Source organism: Centrocercus urophasianus, unplaced genomic scaffold (genome assembly GCF_019232065.1).
Source record: "Centrocercus urophasianus isolate 14NV4802_14NV808 unplaced genomic scaffold, USGS_Curo_1.0 seq_382, whole genome shotgun sequence".
Lineage (NCBI taxonomy): Eukaryota > Metazoa > Chordata > Aves > Galliformes > Phasianidae > Centrocercus > Centrocercus urophasianus.
The window spans coordinates 1-18,884 of record NW_024884958.1 but is presented as its reverse complement, the minus strand read 5'-3'; the positions used below and the strand labels follow the sequence as shown (position 1 = coordinate 18,884).

Sequence of the window (18,884 nt, the reverse complement as noted above, 5' to 3'; positions counted from 1 at the left end):
GGAGCCGGCTGTTTCATTTTGCCCTTTTTTGGCCACTTTGAGCCTGAGGACGAAGGCTGCTGCCCTCGCCCCTGCTGCAGGAGCCCCCAGCACCGCAGGTTGTGGTGAAGGCTGGTTCCCCGCCAGCAGAGCCGGGCAGCACGGTGCAGCCTTCTGAACCAACCGAACGCCCAAACACTGGAAGAAAAACAACCCCCAGCCTTTAGTTTCAGTGCAGGAAAAGCCACCAACGCGAGGACAGGCTTTTGCCTGGCCCAGCACAGAAGGGACGAACCCTTGCGTTGACTGCTCTGTTCCCCAAACCTGACAGTTCCGGTAATATTCGGAGGATGGGGACTCGGTCCCTCGGTGCAGATGGAGCCCACGCAGCTCTGTGCCATCGGGGTGGCTCCGGGGCACAGTGGGACCCGTCCCCATCCCCGGCTCGCGCTCCCCCCACGCACTGCCAGCCCGCTCCGTTCGCATCCCTCCCATCCTTGGAATTTATGTAAATATTTATTTTTGTGTGAATACCACGAAGTAACAAAACCTTTTACGAAATATGTAACCCACGGCCATTTGTGCAAGTCTTATTGTTAAAGAAGGAGAGGCAGAGACAATCGCTGTCCCAGAATTTCTCTCTTTCCGACGTGCTCCCGCGTTGCTGCCCCTGCTGTGCCGCAGAGCGCGCAGCCGCCGCGTCCCGCCGTGCTGCACGAGGGTGCCCAGGGCCTCACCAACACACCCGCATCCATTCCTTTGGCTTTGATTTACGCAGAGCTGTAGCTGTTTCGAGCAGACCGCCCTCGACTTTGTCTTAGCGTGGATTGAAGTTTCGTAGCTCTTTTCTAAGCTGCTGCAGAACGCGGCGGAGGCCCCACGGTTGCGTAGGAAGGACACTGAGCAGCCCCCCCCCTGCCCTAAGGATGCTGTAACTCAGGGCTGCACGGTACAGACGCACAGCCCCGCTGACAGCCGCATCCCAGACAAGCGATGAAACAAACGGGATTGACTACAGATTTCTGTCAGGGATTTATGGTGGTTTTTTTTGTGGGTTTTCTTTGTTTTTCTTTCTTTTTTCCCTTTAGTCCCTTCGGCACAAGCTCTGTGCAGGTCCCACTGCCCCGTGCTGGCGCTGGGCCGCGTGCTGTGTTTATTTAACACAAACTCATCGCTGATGGAGTAAAGAGATCCCTGTCGTCTCTCCCTTTTGGGTCACTCCCAGCTGCCCGCAGGGGCCGTTCCCGTGCAGGGTCTCTCCATGGGAGCACTCCGGGTTGGTGGCACTCAGACCTCCCGACCCGCGGTCGGATCAGTACCAGTCCACGTCAAATGCTGCTTTGAACTCAGAGGGTTGATATACTTTTGATTTGTAATTTTTTGTAAGACTTTTTACAAGGTAGCATAGTACTTCACCGGAATACCAACTACAATCCGTCCATGGTCTGATTTTTTATATAATTTAGTGGTGCTTTAGGAACTTTCGTTCGGTTGTTTCGGAGCTGTCCGGCTCAGTTTTTTCGCCTGTATCTACCTAAGACCAATGTGAACCTTTGTATTTTTGCTCCTAATTTTGGACTCAGTGAAAGTGTACTGTTTACATGTACAGAACTCCCGGCCCCTGTGTGTTCCGCGCGACCGCCGTTGGGGAGGAACCGGCCCTCGCCCGCTCGTCTGCTTGACCAAGCCACAGTCACACCTCACCCACACCTCCCTGCCCCAAACACCCCCTCCAGCTGCTGGAGGCTTTGCCAGCGGCCGACGCAAAGATTGGCTGTGATTTGAAATGGGAATCGATGTGAAGCTGCAGCCGAGCAGAGCTCCAAGCGGGCACAAGGGCAGCGCTGACGCTTCGCCATTCCCTCCAGGCCCGGGCGTGAAGCTGCCCCCCAAAAACACGAGGAGAGCCAGAATCACATCCAGAACGGGAGAACAGCAGTGGGCAGAGCTGGAGCTCAGCGCCCAGGATGTGGGATGGGGTGGGATGGCAGCGCTGCCCAGGGCTGGGGGATGGCAGCGCCTTCAGAGGGGCAGTGAGAACGCATTCGGCACTTCATCCAGCTCCTAAGGTGACACTTTATTGCTTAATCAATGGGTTCGTTTCAAAATGATATTTTTGCAGATAGGCACCTATGCAACTTCGTGTGGCTCTTAAGCAGATGAGCACTTCCTCCTCAATGAGCTCGATAAGAGTTATTTGTGTTATATACTGTGGATTTTTCCAGTAAATGTGGCTTAATATTTTAATTCTTAGAACGTGTGTCTATTATATATGTGATGCAACTTAATTCTGTTCTGTTTGTGGAATGATTAGCACAGGCCCACTCCCTGTTCCCCTCACTTAACGAAGACCAATGAGCTGTTAATCGAGCTGTTATCTCCATGGTATTACTGCTAAATGCACTGATTTCATACGTATGTGGAATCCTTTTTTTTTTTTTTTTTTCCTTTGGAATCTGTATATCATATATAAGACTGAATTTGCTCAATAAACACTGTATAACAGAAGGGCTCTCTGCTCCGCTCTCACCCCAGGGAGCTCAGCTCCCAACAGCCTCGAATTGGGGTCTTTGGAAAAGAGAGAAAAGGGCCAAAGCCACTGCAGAGAGCTGCCATGGAGGCTGTGCTGCCCATGGGGAACAGAGCAGCGCTGGCACACGGGGAGCAGCGCAGACCTCAACTTCTCTGCTGGCAAAATTCATTTTGTGACGTCTGGTTTTATTTCTGTTTTTGTTTCGTTGGGAAACTATGAAGCTTTCATCAAGGTTTGGGGAAAGCTCTCCATCTCCTGATTTTTCATTATCAGCTTTATTCACTGAGTACAACAAACCTTTGCACCCCCAAAACGCCTTTCTCCAAGCACTACGCAGGTAGAACCTCCAGAGCTGCCCTGTCCCTGGCTGCAGCAGGAGGCCCTCATGCAGTGACTGCCATTCACACACACACACAGCTGAGGTTTCACGGCACACACACGAGGCCCGGCCCGGGGTTCCCATAACACAGCCCAGACTTCCAATTATTTAACAGCATCGGAGCTCACCTAAGCAACGACCCTGCTTGGTGATTGCAAAGACCTGGAGTGGTGTTTGCAGACCCCTAGCAGGCAGCAGAGCATCAGTTCAGCATGAATGGTGAGGCAGCACCCAGGGCAGGCGCTGTGCAGCCGTGCGCTTCCTTCCTTGCAGCCCCAAAACCCCGACACGTGAGCTCACCACACACGGCACATCCACGCACCGAGGCCAGGACTGAGACACAGAACATCACCATTTGCATTATTCCTTTCCAAAGCGTTTCCTGCCTGGAAAAAAAAAATAAAAACTATTGCAATAAATTGATTGGTAGCGAATTAAAAACAACTCGGTGTAACTGATGTCGTCGTCAAGCTTTTGCAAATGTTTCAGAGCCGGGCACGGAGCAGCTCTGCTCAGGGATGGCCCCTGTGGGCTCAGCAGTGCCTGCACCGCTCTGAGCTTCGCAGCATCGCCTCCCCGGGGTGGGCGCACGGCCTCTGGTTGTCTGCAAGGGTACAAAGAAAACGACGGGGTGAAGCTGAGACAACAAACAGCGCCCCTTCCCCGTCCCCTGAGCCAAGCTCCCGCTTCAAAAAAGAGGAAAGAAAAAGCGACGTCGCCACAGAGAGCGATTTGAGGAAAGGAGCACTGCAAGCACAGACGCAGCTTGTAGAGAGTGTTTATTGTTCCAACACAAGGGACGTACACCAGGCGGCTCGGCGCAGCCCAGGGCCCCCAGCAGCAGAGCCCACCGCGCTGCTCTCTTTGGTTCGCGCTCCTCCGCTCCGAGCCCAGGCGGTTGCCCCTCTCCCTGCAGGTGTGTGAAGGATGAGCCCTGCAGAGGCCAAACCTGGGGCAGCCCTCAGGGTCGCGTTTCCATTAGAAAATAAAAATAATAAAAAAAAAAAAAAAGAAAAAAAAAAAAAAAAGTGCACAGTCAAGGGAGGTAGGAGAGAGCTAGAAAAGGTACAAGCAGAAAAAAAGTACTAAAAAAATCCTATTCCTTCTACTGTCTTCTTAAGGAACGTCTGAGTTCTGCTCCCACTGAAGCAATTCGCGCTCAGGAGTTGCTCCGGAGGAAGAGGAGCTGTTCTGCTGTCAGCCACCAGAGGTGTGAGGACATCCACCTTCGTGCACCACCGGGAGACACAGCAACAGCAGCAGCTGCACGAGGTCCAGGAGTGAAGCACGGAGCCCTGGGCACGGCGGGCAGAGCCTCACCTTGGGCGAGACAGAACACAGCTGCTCTGACTACAGATGCAGATTAACAACTACCACCACTTTAATGCACTACTGCTGGAGAGCCCGAAAAATCCAAGGAAAAAAGAACCCTTTATGTACTATGTACATTACATCCATTTACAGAGTTGGCCAGTACTGTGTACAACATATAAATACATGATCAAACAGATGCATAGAGGATACTTACAGGAGCCAAATAATTCACTTTATACATCCAAGAATGAAAATATATATTAAAAAAAAAAATAATAATGAAAAAACACTGCTTTAAATGTTAAGATGATCGTCACACAGATGCACAGCTAGACACTTGCAAGTGGTCAGATGCTGTCACGGTCAGGTCCTCACCGCAGGGCTGCAATGCACAGACGGCTGCTGGCCACGCACTGCGCTTCTCAGAGCCTTCCTGCACGGACGCGTGCTACAAGGAGGCTGCAGCAGCCTCAGCCTTCAGCTGGTGCCAGAGTTCAGCTGGGCAACCCAAAGCCCCGCACATCCTGCAGGCAGGAGCCGTTTTCCCTTGCCACGTGCTGCCTATTCTTCCTCTCGCAGCTCCAACCGCAGAGCGTTTCGCTGCTCACCGCGTCCAGCCTTGGCACCGGAGACCACGCGGAGGCACCTGCGTCCTGCCTGCACTGCTGTGCTCAGCACACAACCGACCTCGGAGATGGCAGAAGGGGAGAGTGGAAGACTGTAGGGGCTAACCTAGAGCAGCCCTGAAATAGAACGCACCCTGTTCCAGTTCCTTTGGATGTAGAGGTCTCCTCTCCGGAGGGTCCACGGATGCCACAGCAAACTGCCTCCCAGCCAGGTGTCAGCTTCACACACATCCCAGGGCACAGCCAGCACGTCCACGATAGCACAAAGCAGAAGGATTGGCTCCGGTGGGGCACAGCCCACAGAAATCGGAGTGTCATCGTGAGCAAGGAAGGGTTTTGCACTGTCGATTTCAGTGGGGAGGCGAGTCAACTTTCCTCACCGAAACGAAGTATAATAGCATTTCTACTATAAACAGAACCGTATCCTGTGTACAGGTTTAGGATCAGTCGTTATCAAAATACGCACACTGAATATACAACCTGTCCCATGGCCATAATTTATTATCTCACCACAAGGCACAATACACAGAGCTTAGAGGGTCCTATACAGTCATCGTGACAAAACGCCCCGCAGCCTTTACACATGATCATGGCTTTAAGGCTGCACGAACACTTGAAGGATATTTCTTCAACGCTGCTGCTGTCGGCAAACATCTGCACGGAAAGGGACGTGTTGTGGTTTGCAGCAAAGTTCGCTTTGTGGCTGAGCTGCATCATGCTTCCAGCGAGGCTTCTGGGAAAAGCTGGAGCGCTGGATGAATAATTAAAGCTGGTGGAATTCAGCTGCAGCTTAGAAAGCTTCCCATAAAACGCTTGCTTGATATTGAACTGAGAGGGTATGGAGGAAGGCTCCAAAGGGTGATTGTGTCTTTTTCCTGCTTCCCTTGAAAGCTTCAGGAACGGCAAGTCCATCGCCACAGGAACGCTCTGCGAATGCTCCCTCAGCTCCGCAGGGTTTGGTGCTGCATCCTTCTGCCTCTCCCCACTGCTCTTGGTTGGGCTGCCACACGCCAACACGTTCTCACTTTTTGTTCCTCCCAGGGTGTTCCCGTGCTGCTTCGAAGTCCACTCTTCCCTTGCAGCTGGCATTCCTTCTGCAGACGCACAGCTTTTGGTCACAGAAATCTGTTTGCTCGGGGCCAAGGCTCCCATGGCTGACACCTGATCTGAAGCCCTTGAGTGATGCAGCCTAACGCTGGGGTTGCAAGGAAAACCAGAACCGAAGAGCTTTTTGCCTTGAACTCCAACATAATTTTGATTGACAGATGCATTCCCCATCTGATTTGGGCCAAGAGAATCTACATTTGGAGATAAAAACGGAGGCTCTGGAGGCAGGTTCGGCTTCTCAGGACTTTGCTTTGCGATGACATTTGTTAATGGGTTATGCTGTGGCACCCGATGGACCTTAGCCAATTCTTTTTGCTCTTCAAAGCTACAGGAAGAAAACGTTCTTTCCCGAGGGCTCATGTCTTCAGGCTTCTGAGAGGCACTTGCCACATTTGCCAGTTGGTCTTGGCAGCTTAAGGTTAAGCCAATTTTGGAATGTTTTTCTGGAACAGGTTGATTCTCCATACCCTCCACTCCAGGCAATGCTGCTCCTGACCCACGTGTCTTCTCCTGGGGATCTACAGAAGATCTCACTGGGTGGAACTCATCACTCCTGGTTAGGGCACTCGTCTTTATCTGCACATCTGGGCAAGATTCTTTACCAAAATAGCAATTGCCACCTCTCTCCATCGGCACGGGGAGGCTTTCTGACTGCTTGTCGAGAGGCGGCTGCGCGCCTTCCACCTCAATGTTGGCGTGAGACCCGGGGAGAACCTCTTCCAGCAGACGGTTCCCCTTAAGCAGCTGCTTCACCAAAGGGCTGCTGGCATCAGAGGACATGGCCTGAGCAGAACCTGATGGCCTCTCGGGCTTTGGGGGCAATGGTGCATGCAGTCCCCACCTCTGAGGTGGAGCTGCAGTGCTCACTGTGGCCACTGAAGAGAAGTCCACACCGCAGGGCGGATCACCTGCTTCCAGAGATGATTTTGAACTAATTTTATCACATTCCTCAGTGCTGCTCTGACAGAAGGAGCCCTTCCTAGCCGCCTCCCTACAGCTGAGGTTTCTGTAACACATCTCCATCTCCACATTCTCATCAACCACGTCAGCTTCAAAATCCGAAGCAGTATCTGTTGATTCACTGTGTGTACTCTGTACTTCATCATCTCCATTTGCCTTGAACTCTCCAGTCTCCCTCAACGGCTGGCACTCGTCTTCTGATTCTGTTCCAGGGCACCTCTCCCTCAGTTTTTCAGAGGTATCTATCCTACTCTGAGAAACAAAGCCATCACATAAAGAGGATTTCAACAGAGATTCCGCATTCTGTTCCTCATTGCTCAGTTTGCCATCACTCTCTCTCCCTGCCTGCAGGTGTGTGAAGTTACACAGTGCAGGCACTCCTTCCTGTGCTCCAGCAGTCACTATTTTGGAGTCACCACTATAGTTTTTCAAGCACTGTTCCACTAACGTTGTTTCAGAGCCATTAAATCTAAATCTCGATATCATGTTCTGCTCGTGGCATTCTTTACCACCTGATGGCAATTCTGGCAGAAGAGCAGGATGACCGGTGGAATTCTCCTTTACATCAGAAGGATGTACTGCGGGAATACCAACATCTCTGAGTTCTGACACAACCCTGCCTCCTGCAGGACCCATCTCAGCTCCCTGCGCCTGGGCACACGACAGATCAACTGCGGGAGGAACCACGTGTGTCACCTCTGTGCTCTGCCCCTCCTGCGACGCAGCACGTGATGAGGATTCAGTCCTGGCATCGCAGAAGAGCTGCTCGGGGCTCTCCTGTGGCCTCTCCAAAGCCGTGCTGTCCAATGCCGACACCATCAGAGCATCACAGCGCTGCCCTCCAGGTGAGCCATCGCCGGACTGAGCTTCCCCTGAGCCAGCGCCCGCGGCGCACTGCAGAACAGCGCTTCCCTCAGCCTTCGAAGAAAAGGAGTCTTGTTTCGAGGAGGCAAAGGAATTTGTGCTGGCTGCCTGCGCGGCCGCCTCAGAGCTGGCCTTCTCTCCGTTCAGACGGAGAGCCGAGAGTAGTTGTGTTCGCTGTAGATCTGACGAGCGCTTTCGCCGAGCTCTCTTTGATCTTCTGCGTCTGCGATGGCTGCTGCGTTCTCCTCCACCCCCCTCAGAGTTTCTCCCTCCGCCGGGGCCGCCCCCACCACCAATGGCGGCGGCAGCAGCTTCTCGCTGGGCTCGGGCCTGCAGAGCACGGGCCTTAATGTCTGCGAGAGTTCTGGCCCCGCTCCTGCCCCGGGCGGAGGGCTCCGTGTTGGGGATGATCCTGGGGCATATCTGGTAAGCTGGCTGACCTTTAACCACCCAGGGTGGTTTAATACGTGAAAGTTGAATCTGAAAGAAAAAAGAGAAAACACTCGGTTGTAACGCTCGACCATTTTCAGACAGCAAAATGCATTTTCTGAACGTCTTCTTGTGGCAATGTTTCGTTAAGGAGTTAAAATTCCAACTTAAACACAAGTTTTGGCAGAGCAGCGGCACGGTTCCCGTAACCCCTGCTTATGTGCTCTGTCATGCGGGATGTAAAGCTCACTCGCTATGAACGCTGCCTCGCCAGAGCCAGCAGACAAACATGAAATAGGTGCTTTGCCTTCAGACCTTCATAAATCAAAATGGTCTCCTTTACATCAGGGTGACTGCTCTGAAGCTAGCAAGATGGATGCCTCCAGTTGAAGTAGTGTAAGACTGAAGGAACACTTTTCTGCCCCCAAAAGAAAGGAACGGGGAAATGACACAGGACAAAGAATTTGATTTGAAGGTCTCTGTCGCAACGAGTCAGCTGGTTTCAGGAAGAATGATTTCTGCATCCACAGAAATTAAAATTAACACAGTAAGTCAAGGTTATGCTGAGCTCTTGCACAAAGACCTTGGAATGATTTTCCATTCTTTGCCCTTCTAAACAAGACAGTAAACTGGGGCAATCAGAGGTATTCAGCCAGCTCTGCCAATGAAACCCTTCCACTTCTGCTAACATGACAACACTTGACATTTTAATAATGTTTCGATGCTACTAAGCGTGAGAGCCCTGAGATAGCAGGCAGCTATAATTCTCTTTCCTACCCGGATGGGTGGGACTTTTGGCTCCTCTTTAGTAGGTTGTGGCTTTTCTGAGTGAACACTTTCAATTGTGTTACGAAAGGACTGACGATCTTCAAGCCGGGGCTTCTTTTCGGGGAAGGAGGCAGAGGCAGCCTCCTCAAAGCATTTCCTCTTCTGGTCCTTTGGTTCCCGAGCAGGGCTCTCCTGGGACAAACAGGGAATCCTGTTTGCAGCTGCCAATGACAGATCTTCCGATTTACTGTGCAGTTTGGAAGTCTCTGGAGAGAGATGCGATTCTGAGTTCTCTGGCTTCAGCACTGCAGCAGAAGCACTTGTCAGGTCATCTTTCTTCTGATCCACCTCAGACTTTGTGTCTTTATGAAGAGAGGAATCCGGTCCCACAGAAGCAGTGTCTTTGGAAGCCTCTTTTTGCTCAGAATCACGCAATTTGTACAGGCTCCTCCTGGCTCTGCATCGCAGGTCGGCCCTGGAGCGCTTCTTGAAGTGCCCATCCCTCTGCCGCGTGGAGGGACCGCGTGGCAGCCTGCTTTCTCCTTTCACAGACAGAGCTGTCCTGTTCTCGGCATCTTCTTGCACCAAATTCTGCTCCTGGGATTCTTCTTGGGTCAAGCCCAACCTGTAAGGCCAACGCAGAAACTAGTTAAGATCTAAAGCTCATCCCAAGCACCTCATCTATTATTCATAGCCGTACCGTCACCACTATACATAGTAACATGCAGATTACAAAGCAGAGACTCATCAAAACCTCATTAAGTCAGCCTGCAATGAGATAATCTCTGTATCTGCGATCCCACATTATTGTCACAGGGAGTAAGGGAAATAGGCAAAACATAAAGATACGTGATGGCAAACAAATCATATTAACTTGTCTGGAGGACAAAACAGATGGCCTATGAAATTCTGCTCTGACCAAGCCAATTCCCCCTAAGGAACCATCTTCTCATGTATCCACAAGCAGAACCACACACTGCCACCTGCATAAAAAGGACAGACCAGGCACAATTCCTTACTTTTGTCCATAGTAGTCCTCAAAGAACTTCTCCTTCCACTGCTCCACTCTCTTCTCCTTCTCCATCTCCTGCCGAATTCGAACTTGCATTTCATGTGTGAATTCACCTACAGGGATTGAAGATACCGAAATTCAGTTCCAAGCAAAACTGATTTTGTAAAAACCATCTCTTTTAACAGTGTAGAACAGAAGTTATGTATAAGGATGCATGTTTTTCTTATTCTCTGCTTTCTGCTCCACTATGGATCCACATGCCACCTGCAACTATTCAAATGCAATAGTCACAAAGCCTGAAGTGAATCTGGAAATTAAACACTGTATTTTACCACTTGGAGGTCACTATTCAAGAAAAGGTAAGTCTGGCACTACTTTACACCCCCACTGTTTTGTTCTGAATATCCCATGGCATCTAGAGAATATGAAATCCATGATTTTAAAGGAAAATAAAGATGAGCTGGGGGCAAGACAGCCCCATATACTGCCAAGTCGGACTACATTCCCACTCACTAACTGGGAAAGAAGAAAGCCCTTAAAACAAGCACCTTTTCTGCAAGCACCAGAGAAAGCAAAGCAACTCACCGTCAGCCAGGCGTTCCCTCCAGCTCTGAGCAGCATGGGTGAAGAATTCATTATTCAGAGCGCTGCCACTGAGACGCATCAGCCCATCAGCCCCAACCTTAGGGGACAAAAAACAGCACAAAGAAAACAGTGCTTCAGCTGTCCTGCCAGAAAGAGCCAATAGGGTGAACAGAAAACAACCACGTGCTGCACCGTCCTACCTGCCTATCGACTTCTGGAAGGAGGTAAAGCAGCTGCTGCTGGAAGTGCGATGGGAGTGCATTAAAGGTCCTGGAGTTTATCAGAGCCCGCAGGTTTGTGTTGACAAGAATGGAACCAGGCGTTTCAAAGTCAATATCCTCACCCCTGTTTCGTTTCATTTGCCCTGTAATTTAAGGGCAGGCAAAGAAGATGAAGCATTATTGTATAAAAATGCATCAGCGTTACGTGCAAAGAAGACACCACAACAGACCACACTGTAAACTACTGCAGCAAAAGGAGTAAGTAAAGACTGTCGTATTCAAGCATGAAGAAAGGCTTTCTCAACCATGCCAATTAATACTAAGCATGCAACTGGAACTTTGACACGAGTCACACTGCTGTCACATACAGACACAGTTCTCAATACCGTTTTCCACAGCAGGAAACTCTTAAACAACTGGTTCACTAAGTTTGGAGAGAAAGATCCAGACCACGAGCCTTAAGATCATCATGTGCCTTCTACAGAAAGGGTTTTCTTTACTCAGAAATACAGAGATGTCAACACTGCTGGCTTTTATGGCCTGACTGTAACAGAAGCACTCACCAGCTGTGGGCTTTCGGATTCCTCTGAGCAGCTGTGGAGGATCCCTGTTTATTTCTGTTCTGCTGCGCAAGGTGGCACTGCACAGAGCCAAAGAGCTGCTGCTGCTGCTGGATGTGCTGCTGCTCTCCCCATCAGCATGCCTTCCTGTGAAGCCTAAAAGCAACAGAATTTTACAGGAATATGCAAAGAACAGAAAACCAACTTGCAGAGTAGTTTTTAGCCCTTCAGAATTATCTGCTAATAAAAACAGTTCGATTCTTACAGGTTACTGGCTGACTGAGATAAACACACCCCCAGTAGCCCAAATCAGCCACATGCATTCTCAGCAAACATTAAAGAAGTCCCCAGGCAAATTTTCTGTTTAGGGACCACTGATCAAAAGCTATCCACATATTTATAAGAATCATCAAGACAAAAGCAATGCTCACCAGATGCAGACTCCATGTGTGCCCCATTTACTTTCAGTGGCGTTAAGACAACACGTGGCAACATGACACCTGTCTTTCTCTTTTGTTTGGTTGTCTGTGGTCCAAAAAGAAAACAAGAAGAAAACAAAGGCACAGTGACACGATGGGAAGGCAAAATAACCTTCCAAGCAACGTATTTCCCAGTTAAAGAACCACCTAGCTTCAAGTATCAGTCACTAACTATATGAATAGCAGAGAATTCAGAACTTCAACCCTTCAATTTCTAGAAACTCCTCAGCCAAGCACACAGCCCCACCACTCTCCCTGAGGCACCTGTGCACACCCGGTCCCTGTCACACAGCATGGAAAGCTGTCCTTTCTCCTACCTGTGAGGCTGTTCTGTTGCTCTCCCTGGCAGTAGAGGGTCCCTTGCTCTGAGATTCGGTGGAACAGGAGGCGTTGGAGGAGGTTTCATCAAGGGACACTGAAACAGACGAGCCCTCAGCCAAAAACAGAAGTGGATACTTGCAGCTTAAGATGAATGTTATTAGACACTTACCATCATTGTCACCACTCACAGTGCTTGTTTCGTTGGACTCGCAGCTTTCTGCATCTGCTGTATCCTCCAGTTCATCCCCTTCTGGCACAGACAGGTTCCGAGACCACTGCAGGGCATCCTTCTAAATAGACAAACAAAACTCAGGTGGCTGCAATCCTCCTCCCAGCCCCTACTGCTTAAACCAACAGGAGCTGTTGGTTTCACAGATACAGGTTTTATTTTGATTTCTTCCCTGTTTTAATCCCCTTGATGCAGAAAGAAATGTAGGCTTCTAGTGGAGCAGAAGTCACGTAAGCCATGAGCACACTTTGAGGACATTTCCATCACATATAACTAAAGCACACATCAGTAACTTTATATCACTCTTGTGAATCAAGCACGCAGTTTCTAAGGAAGAGAAATATCTCAATATCTCATTCTTACTAAAGAGCATCATTCAAGAAGCCAGCTACTAAGACAGCAAGCCTGGGAGATGCATTTACTACCTGTGTAACCAAAACCATTTCAAGTCCTTCTGCTTTTTCTAAAGTGTGACAGTTTAACAACATTTTCCGATGGCAGTAAAAGAGCTGCAAGATATTAGTGGTCTATAAAGCTGATATTTATCAGGGTATCCAACAGTACAAAAGAACGCCAATGAAAAGCCTGAGGCATTTCCAACAGTGAAGATTACTGCGACAAAAGACTAAAATAAAACATTTCAGAGAGAACTCTGAAGGAAAATACATTTTGCTATCAAGATTTTACTTGTAGCTGTAAGCCCTCAGACCAACACAAGTTACTGGTTGGCCACGTTCCTTTGTGGCTCTTGGATGAGTGAAACAGGGCTATTTTGGTAAACAACACCTGAGTTGAAAACAGAAAACTGGAATAAGCATTTATCTTCTGGTGCAATTCATGAAATAACAGGCAGGTTGAAAGGACTGTACCACATGTGGATGAACACAGCAGCAAAGTACAAGAGCTATGATGAAATAACGAATTCCAGAGACACTTTCACACAATGATCTCACAGCAGCACACTCAGCCCCATGCGATGCTCAGTGACACTTTAGCACTCAGCTACACACAACAAGCAGAGCTCGCAGCTCAGCCTTCAACCCAGAGCACAAACTCTGTATTTACCTTCAGGGTGAACAGGCTGATCCGTCCAGGCAGTTTGTAGAAGAGCCCATCGCCTCCCCTGGAATTGGAATGGAGCATGGCGTTGAGGCAGGCCAGGGGAGAGGTGCCACTGAAAAACAGGAGGGTGCAAAAGGGATCATTTCCAGAAACGGCCCAAAATGAAAGATCTGCTTCAATCAGCATCAGCTGCTGACGGAGGGGAACAAAGATGAGCCTCATTAACTTCACGGGACAGGCACTGCAGTCAGAATAGCATCACTGTTTCCCACTCTGACCTGTCCATTTGCCTCAGCGCATCACAGTGAAGCAATCTGCACAACACAGGAAACGTTAGGCTCATTTTGAAGTCACTCTTGGTCATTTTTAGTTACTTCTTTCATTACACATTTCCTCCGTTACTCCGCTTGTAATTTTCAGACCAGGATTGATTCTACTAAAAACCAGATTCAGTCAGCAGCAGCAAAACAAGAACAGAGACAGCAAAAATGGTACGCATACGTATTTCTGGGATGTCTTTCCTGATTTGACTCTGCACTGGCAGAGTTAGATGTCAAAGGTCTGAGGAACCCATTTGGCAAGCCCTCACAGTGCCCCAGTTTTGCCATTTGTGACCAAAGCAGCCATCCTACGCTCACAGCAATGGAACTTCCGTGCCATGCAGCCTCATGTTTTCCAGTAAGTCACACAGGGGCATGCAGAAAGCTACTTGGAAGAGACATTAAAGCAGTCCTGATTTCACTGTTATTAAAAGTGAAACTGAAAACTGGATGGAGACAAAAAGAAATCAAAGAAAATCATTCTCATATTGAAAACTGAGTTCAGAACCATTTCTGTTTTCACTCTGCGTTGCATTTGGGTTTTGGGCGTTTACTCACAAGCCTCAGCAGCAGACAAAAATCACCCTCCATCATTTTTAGATACCATGAAAAAAATTTCCCAGCCTTCTGGCCTGTCAGACAGTGCTTTCCCTTCAGTACTTCACAGAATGTTTCAAGTAAGCCAGCCAGCCACAGAGCACATTTTCTTGAAATGGCAAAAAAACACCAAAAACAAAGCAACAGAAAAACCACAGACATGTTTCTTTTTTTTTTTTTTTTTTTCCCAGAAGGAGGGAAAAACAAATAGCTAGAACTTTTCCAGGAGGAAGATTTTGGCTCTGCTGCTGGGTGCTGACATCCCAGCTTAGCACAGGGTCCATAGGGCTGCTAAGAACCAGGCCCATCCAACTGGCTGAGGTCACCCCCAGAGCAGGACAGCACAGCCTCAATACTGATTCAAAAGGAAAACCCCCTCCCGAGTCGCTAAGCCGTTTCCTTCAGGAAATGCATTTTCAGGAAGGGCTTTTATTCAAGTAGCAGGAAAACCTGCTGCATGTTTAGCAGACAGGATTGCTGCCTGTGTCCTGTGAACAATTATGCTGGGAAGAAAACAGGCTTTTCTTACAGCAGAGAGTTAACAACAGGAAGGAAAAGCAGACATCCCAAAGGAAACCCAGTGACTGCCAGATGAGCGATGCAGCTTGCGGGGCTCTGCACAATGCAAGGTTTGGTTTGCAGCTCCCTAACGTGAGAGGTCACTTGGCACAACTGGGAGAAGCCCAAAGCAACTGCTGCTTCAGGACGTTCCTGATGCAACCTGGAGCAGCACAGAGATCTTCAGCTACCTGTGTAAGGTGGAGGACTGATCCAGAAAGGCACGGAGTATCCATTAAAATGAAGCCACATGGCAGCTTGCACTGGCTGGATTCTTCTGAGAGCTGCAATACCAAAGCACTGGAGATGTGTGTGGTGAAGAGCCCAGCCACAGGGTGAGCGTTCAGCAGCCCCAGTGAAGCAGCAACTGAAGAGGACATATCTGTACAGTGTCAAGAGCCACAGCAGTGTAAGCAGTGCTTTCACAGTGCTCAGAAGTACTAGAAGTGCCAGCTGAGTACTGGAAAATACACAGATACATAGATCCTTCTGAGTCTCCTAAAACGTAATGTCTGCTCTAGAAATGAAGAATCAGAGGAGACAGAACTGAAACTATTACCAAACTGGAGTCTAGCAGTAGAAAGCACCAGGAGCTACTTCTGAGAGAAATATGCAGGGGGAGTAAATCAGTGCGTGAATCAGTGCGGGAGGCTGATCTGCAACGGGCATTTGTGTCACAGCAGATGGATGAAGGGAACTCCATAGGTTACAAAAAGAAAATCCAATTAAAAAAAAAGTATTACAAGTAACTGTACTGTCAACTGAAATTACCATGCTGGAAAGGGGAAAAAAAGGAAGCAGGAAAGCAGGCTGGGGATGAGGCAGAGTCACACGGAACAGCTCAGGCCTTCTATGCAGCCTGCACCACGCACATGCTGGGTTTCACATGTGATCATCAATACTAACCTCATTTCCTTCAGTCCTTCAGCCTCTATGACCTGCAGAATCTGCTTTGGGGTCATTGGAGCATCCGAGTAGTTTTCCAGCACCTGAAGAGACAGAAATACCAAGTGTCATCACAGGCTTGCATCTACCTTCACAGAACTGCTCAACACGCCAGGGATCAGAGCCTAAAATACACCTTGGAGAGCTTTATTTACCTACAGAAGACAGGTGCTAAAAATGTCAGGTACTTCATAGTAATCATGACAAAAGCCTCGACTCCACAACATGAAAGCCAGAACTTTCATGCAACACCAATCTGCTACCAAACAGCCTTCAGAACTGTATAGCATAGTAGTTAGGGACCTTTAATGATGTAAAATGTTCTCCCAACCATATGCCTCCCTACCTCCCAGTAAGGAATCCAGCATTTTTCTGGCAATAAAAATATTACTGGGCAACTGTGTAATTCCTCCCTTGGCTTACTGCATTCAGCTCATCTTATCAAGGGGAGTGCTGTGGGTAAGTGTTGGGAAGGACAGAGTTCAGGAAAAGACAACAATGATTAAGGACACAGAAAAAATGATGGGTAGGTGCTTAAAAAAAAAAGCTGCATGCCTTCGAAGGAAAATGAGTGAAGTCAGACACTAAAAAAGGCAATGAAACAGATAACAGCTCGTCCTTCCATGTATCATATGAAGAACAGAACTGCAACTTACACATGAGGAATTAGACAGGCTGATAGATAGGTGTACTTTTAAAGCCTGTGGAAATGAGTGCTCCACAGTACTGGCAGAACCTCGAGGGTTCCAAGAGGACTGACATCTCTGCTCATATGGTCTGCCTGCATTTCCACCCCATCCCTCGGTCAGAGAGAAACCCAACCCCGTGCCCATCAGCTCTGCGCTTCAACCGTGTTTTCTGATAAAGGAATCATTTAAACCATAGCCACCCTGCATGAAATCTTCAGGTGTTTGAAGATGACAAGAACGGGCGTCAGTAAGCTACTGGGAAAGAACTGCATAGCCTGAGATCACATGCAACAAACACACAGAGTTTGAAGGAAAGATCAAAGAAAGCAATAAGCCAAATTCTAAGTGTAAACACTTTTAATTCCTTGTCAGTGCAGCTCCAGCACGCCTCCCTCCACTGATCACAGAGCCTCTGTAGGTCACCATCTCTGCACCCTCCTCACTCCCCAGTGCTCTGCATCACCCCAATGGGACAGACACTGATAGGAGAACAATCCTGTCTTGGAAAACAAGGGAATCCTTCACAGCTGACAAAGTCTACCTCAAGTGTCAGACACAGCACAGCCTAAAACTGAGCACAAATGAGCGTTTACATAAAAATAAAAGAATCTGCACTCTCTTGGGAACAATTTCCACTCAACAACTATATACTACTAGTGGGGAGCCTTGCACACCTCCAGCCAGCAGCACCACCCCTACCTGCCTGATTGATGGGGATTCCAACAGGATCTCCAGCAACACCAGCTATTCCCTGCCCCAAGGAGACGCCTTCCTCCACCATTTGTAACACAGAGCTGAGGAGCCTACATGCCCAGTGATGGAGGCTGAACCATGAGTGGTGAGGGCACCCGGCTCTGACAGCGCCCATCAAACGATGCCACGATTCCAGGTGCCCAACTCATCTCTAAAGGTTTGTTTTATGGGTATGCATGACGTTAGCTCTGTAGGAGCAGCAACACTAAAAAGCCTTTTACCTGCGATTGTCAGAAACATGGAGAGGAATATGAAACCCAGCAGAGCACGTCAGAAAGGAAAATTAAAAGCATTTTGACAGGGAGCATTTGTAAGCCTAACGTTAAATAAAGATCTATTTTTAGTGGATTTACAATCAGTCCTGCAAGCTGGGAGTGCAGCTATGCAACTGCAGGTCTCTCTAAGTGGATAATCTAGCAGGAGATGGTTCTATTTCTGGTCCTTCAGTTGCTCTGTGATGCTGCTAAGGGCCTGACATCTCCATTCTAGTGTCCAGAGTGCAGGCCCAGAGGGCAGGTGAGAGAAACCATGCCTGGGAGGGGATCTTCACTGCTTCACAGGGGCAAAGATGTGCATCAGGAAACAGCAGCTCGGCCACCCACTGAGCACAGTGCTCGGGGCAGCCCCACACACTGAGGTTTTCACCCATTGGAGCTCAGGACTTCAGGATGAGGAGGGATTTGGTGCCACACAGCCCTGTGCTGCCTGCAGCCCGGGCACAATGCTTGCACACAGCCCCACAGAACTGGGACCCCATAGAGATACAGCGCAGCTCCACAGCACCCAACTTCTGCCCTCTCTGGTTTGTCAAGCCAAAGTCACGAGGGCCAAAAATACGATCATTTTTCACACCCAAGGGGACGTGAGCTGCAGGACAAGAGATGTCCACACAGCAGGGCTTCCCCTGGGCTCAGCCACCCAAACGAACCTCACACAGGAGGAGCACCACGGCTACCTCAGTACAGACCCCAAGAGCAGCAGGGCCGGGTGCTCCTTTCCTGCCCAGTCCTTGGCTCCGAGCCTTGCAGTCACCATCTCTGAGCAGCACGAAGCCAAACAGGACGGCCCGCAGCCCTATAAACCCACAGCCCTATAAACCTCACACGCCGTCAGCTCGCAGCCCGGCGCTCAGCCAGCAGGACACAAAGCTTGCTTTCCTTTTCTTTCCCTCTCCTTTCCATTCCGTCTCCGGGCAGCTCACCGTTCCGCGCGCGCTCCCGAGCACAACGCGGGGCCGGGCGCGCGACCGCATCCCGTCAGGGCCGGGGCGATGAGGCCCGGCCCGGAGCTCCGCCATGGCCGCACGGCGCGGGGAGAAGGGCCAGGCCCTCCGCCGAGAAACCCCCCATACACACACACACTCATACATACATACATACACACACACATACATACATACATACATACGCGCGCGCGCACACACACACGGCCCGGGACGGGCCCCTCCGCCCCCCCGCGGCCTGCCGAAGCCCCGCGCGCCGTTCGGGCCCTCACCAGGCGGGCGGCCTCGGCCCACGTGCGCTCCTTCTTCCTGCGCTGCTTCATCTCCCTCATCCTCCTCCCGCGCTGGCGGCGGCGGGCGGGCGCGAACCGT

The 18,884-nt window shown here is 49.7% G+C and overlaps 1 protein-coding gene across 4 annotated transcripts; it reads right to left on the bottom strand.

Annotated features, from left to right (window-relative positions):
* Nucleotides 1-1,757: 1,757 nt before the first annotated feature.
* Nucleotides 1,758-18,862, bottom strand: ASXL1 (ASXL transcriptional regulator 1). Of its 4 annotated transcripts, none has more exons than XR_006171089.1 (12): nt 18,785-18,862; nt 15,810-15,892; nt 13,432-13,540; nt 12,134-12,427; nt 11,769-11,862; nt 11,341-11,493; nt 10,757-10,920; nt 10,557-10,653; nt 9,979-10,084; nt 8,969-9,584; nt 4,420-8,242; nt 1,758-3,277 (listed from the first exon to the last, which is right to left on the bottom strand). XR_006171089.1 is itself a non-coding variant. In XM_042832548.1 (12 exons), the coding sequence occupies exons 1-12, from the start codon at nt 18,842-18,844 to the stop codon at nt 5,333-5,335; spliced, it is 4,611 nt and encodes a 1,536-aa protein (XP_042688482.1). In that variant the 5' UTR covers nt 18,845-18,862; the 3' UTR covers nt 3,654-5,332. The 4 variants fall into 4 exon arrangements, 2 of the variants coding, with proteins under 2 accessions (XP_042688482.1, XP_042688480.1); XR_006171090.1 differs by lacking the exon at nt 1,758-3,277 and adding an exon at nt 3,654-4,211; XM_042832548.1 differs by lacking the exon at nt 1,758-3,277 and having other exon boundaries at nt 3,654-8,242; nt 12,134-12,231; nt 12,307-12,427.
* Nucleotides 18,863-18,884: the final 22 nt, after the last annotated feature.

Coding starts and splice junctions, on each gene's coding strand:
- ASXL1 (XM_042832546.1), bottom strand. CDS start 18,844: ATGAGGGAGATGAAGCAGCGCAGGAAGAAGGAGCGCACGTGGGCCGAG. Junction 15,893..18,784: donor GGGCCGAGGCCGCCCGCCTG/GTGAGGGCCCGA, acceptor CTGTCTCTTCAG/GTGCTGGAAAACTACTCGGA. Junction 12,428..13,431: donor TCAGCCTGTTCACCCTGAAG/GTAAATACAGAG, acceptor TTGTCTATTTAG/AAGGATGCCCTGCAGTGGTC.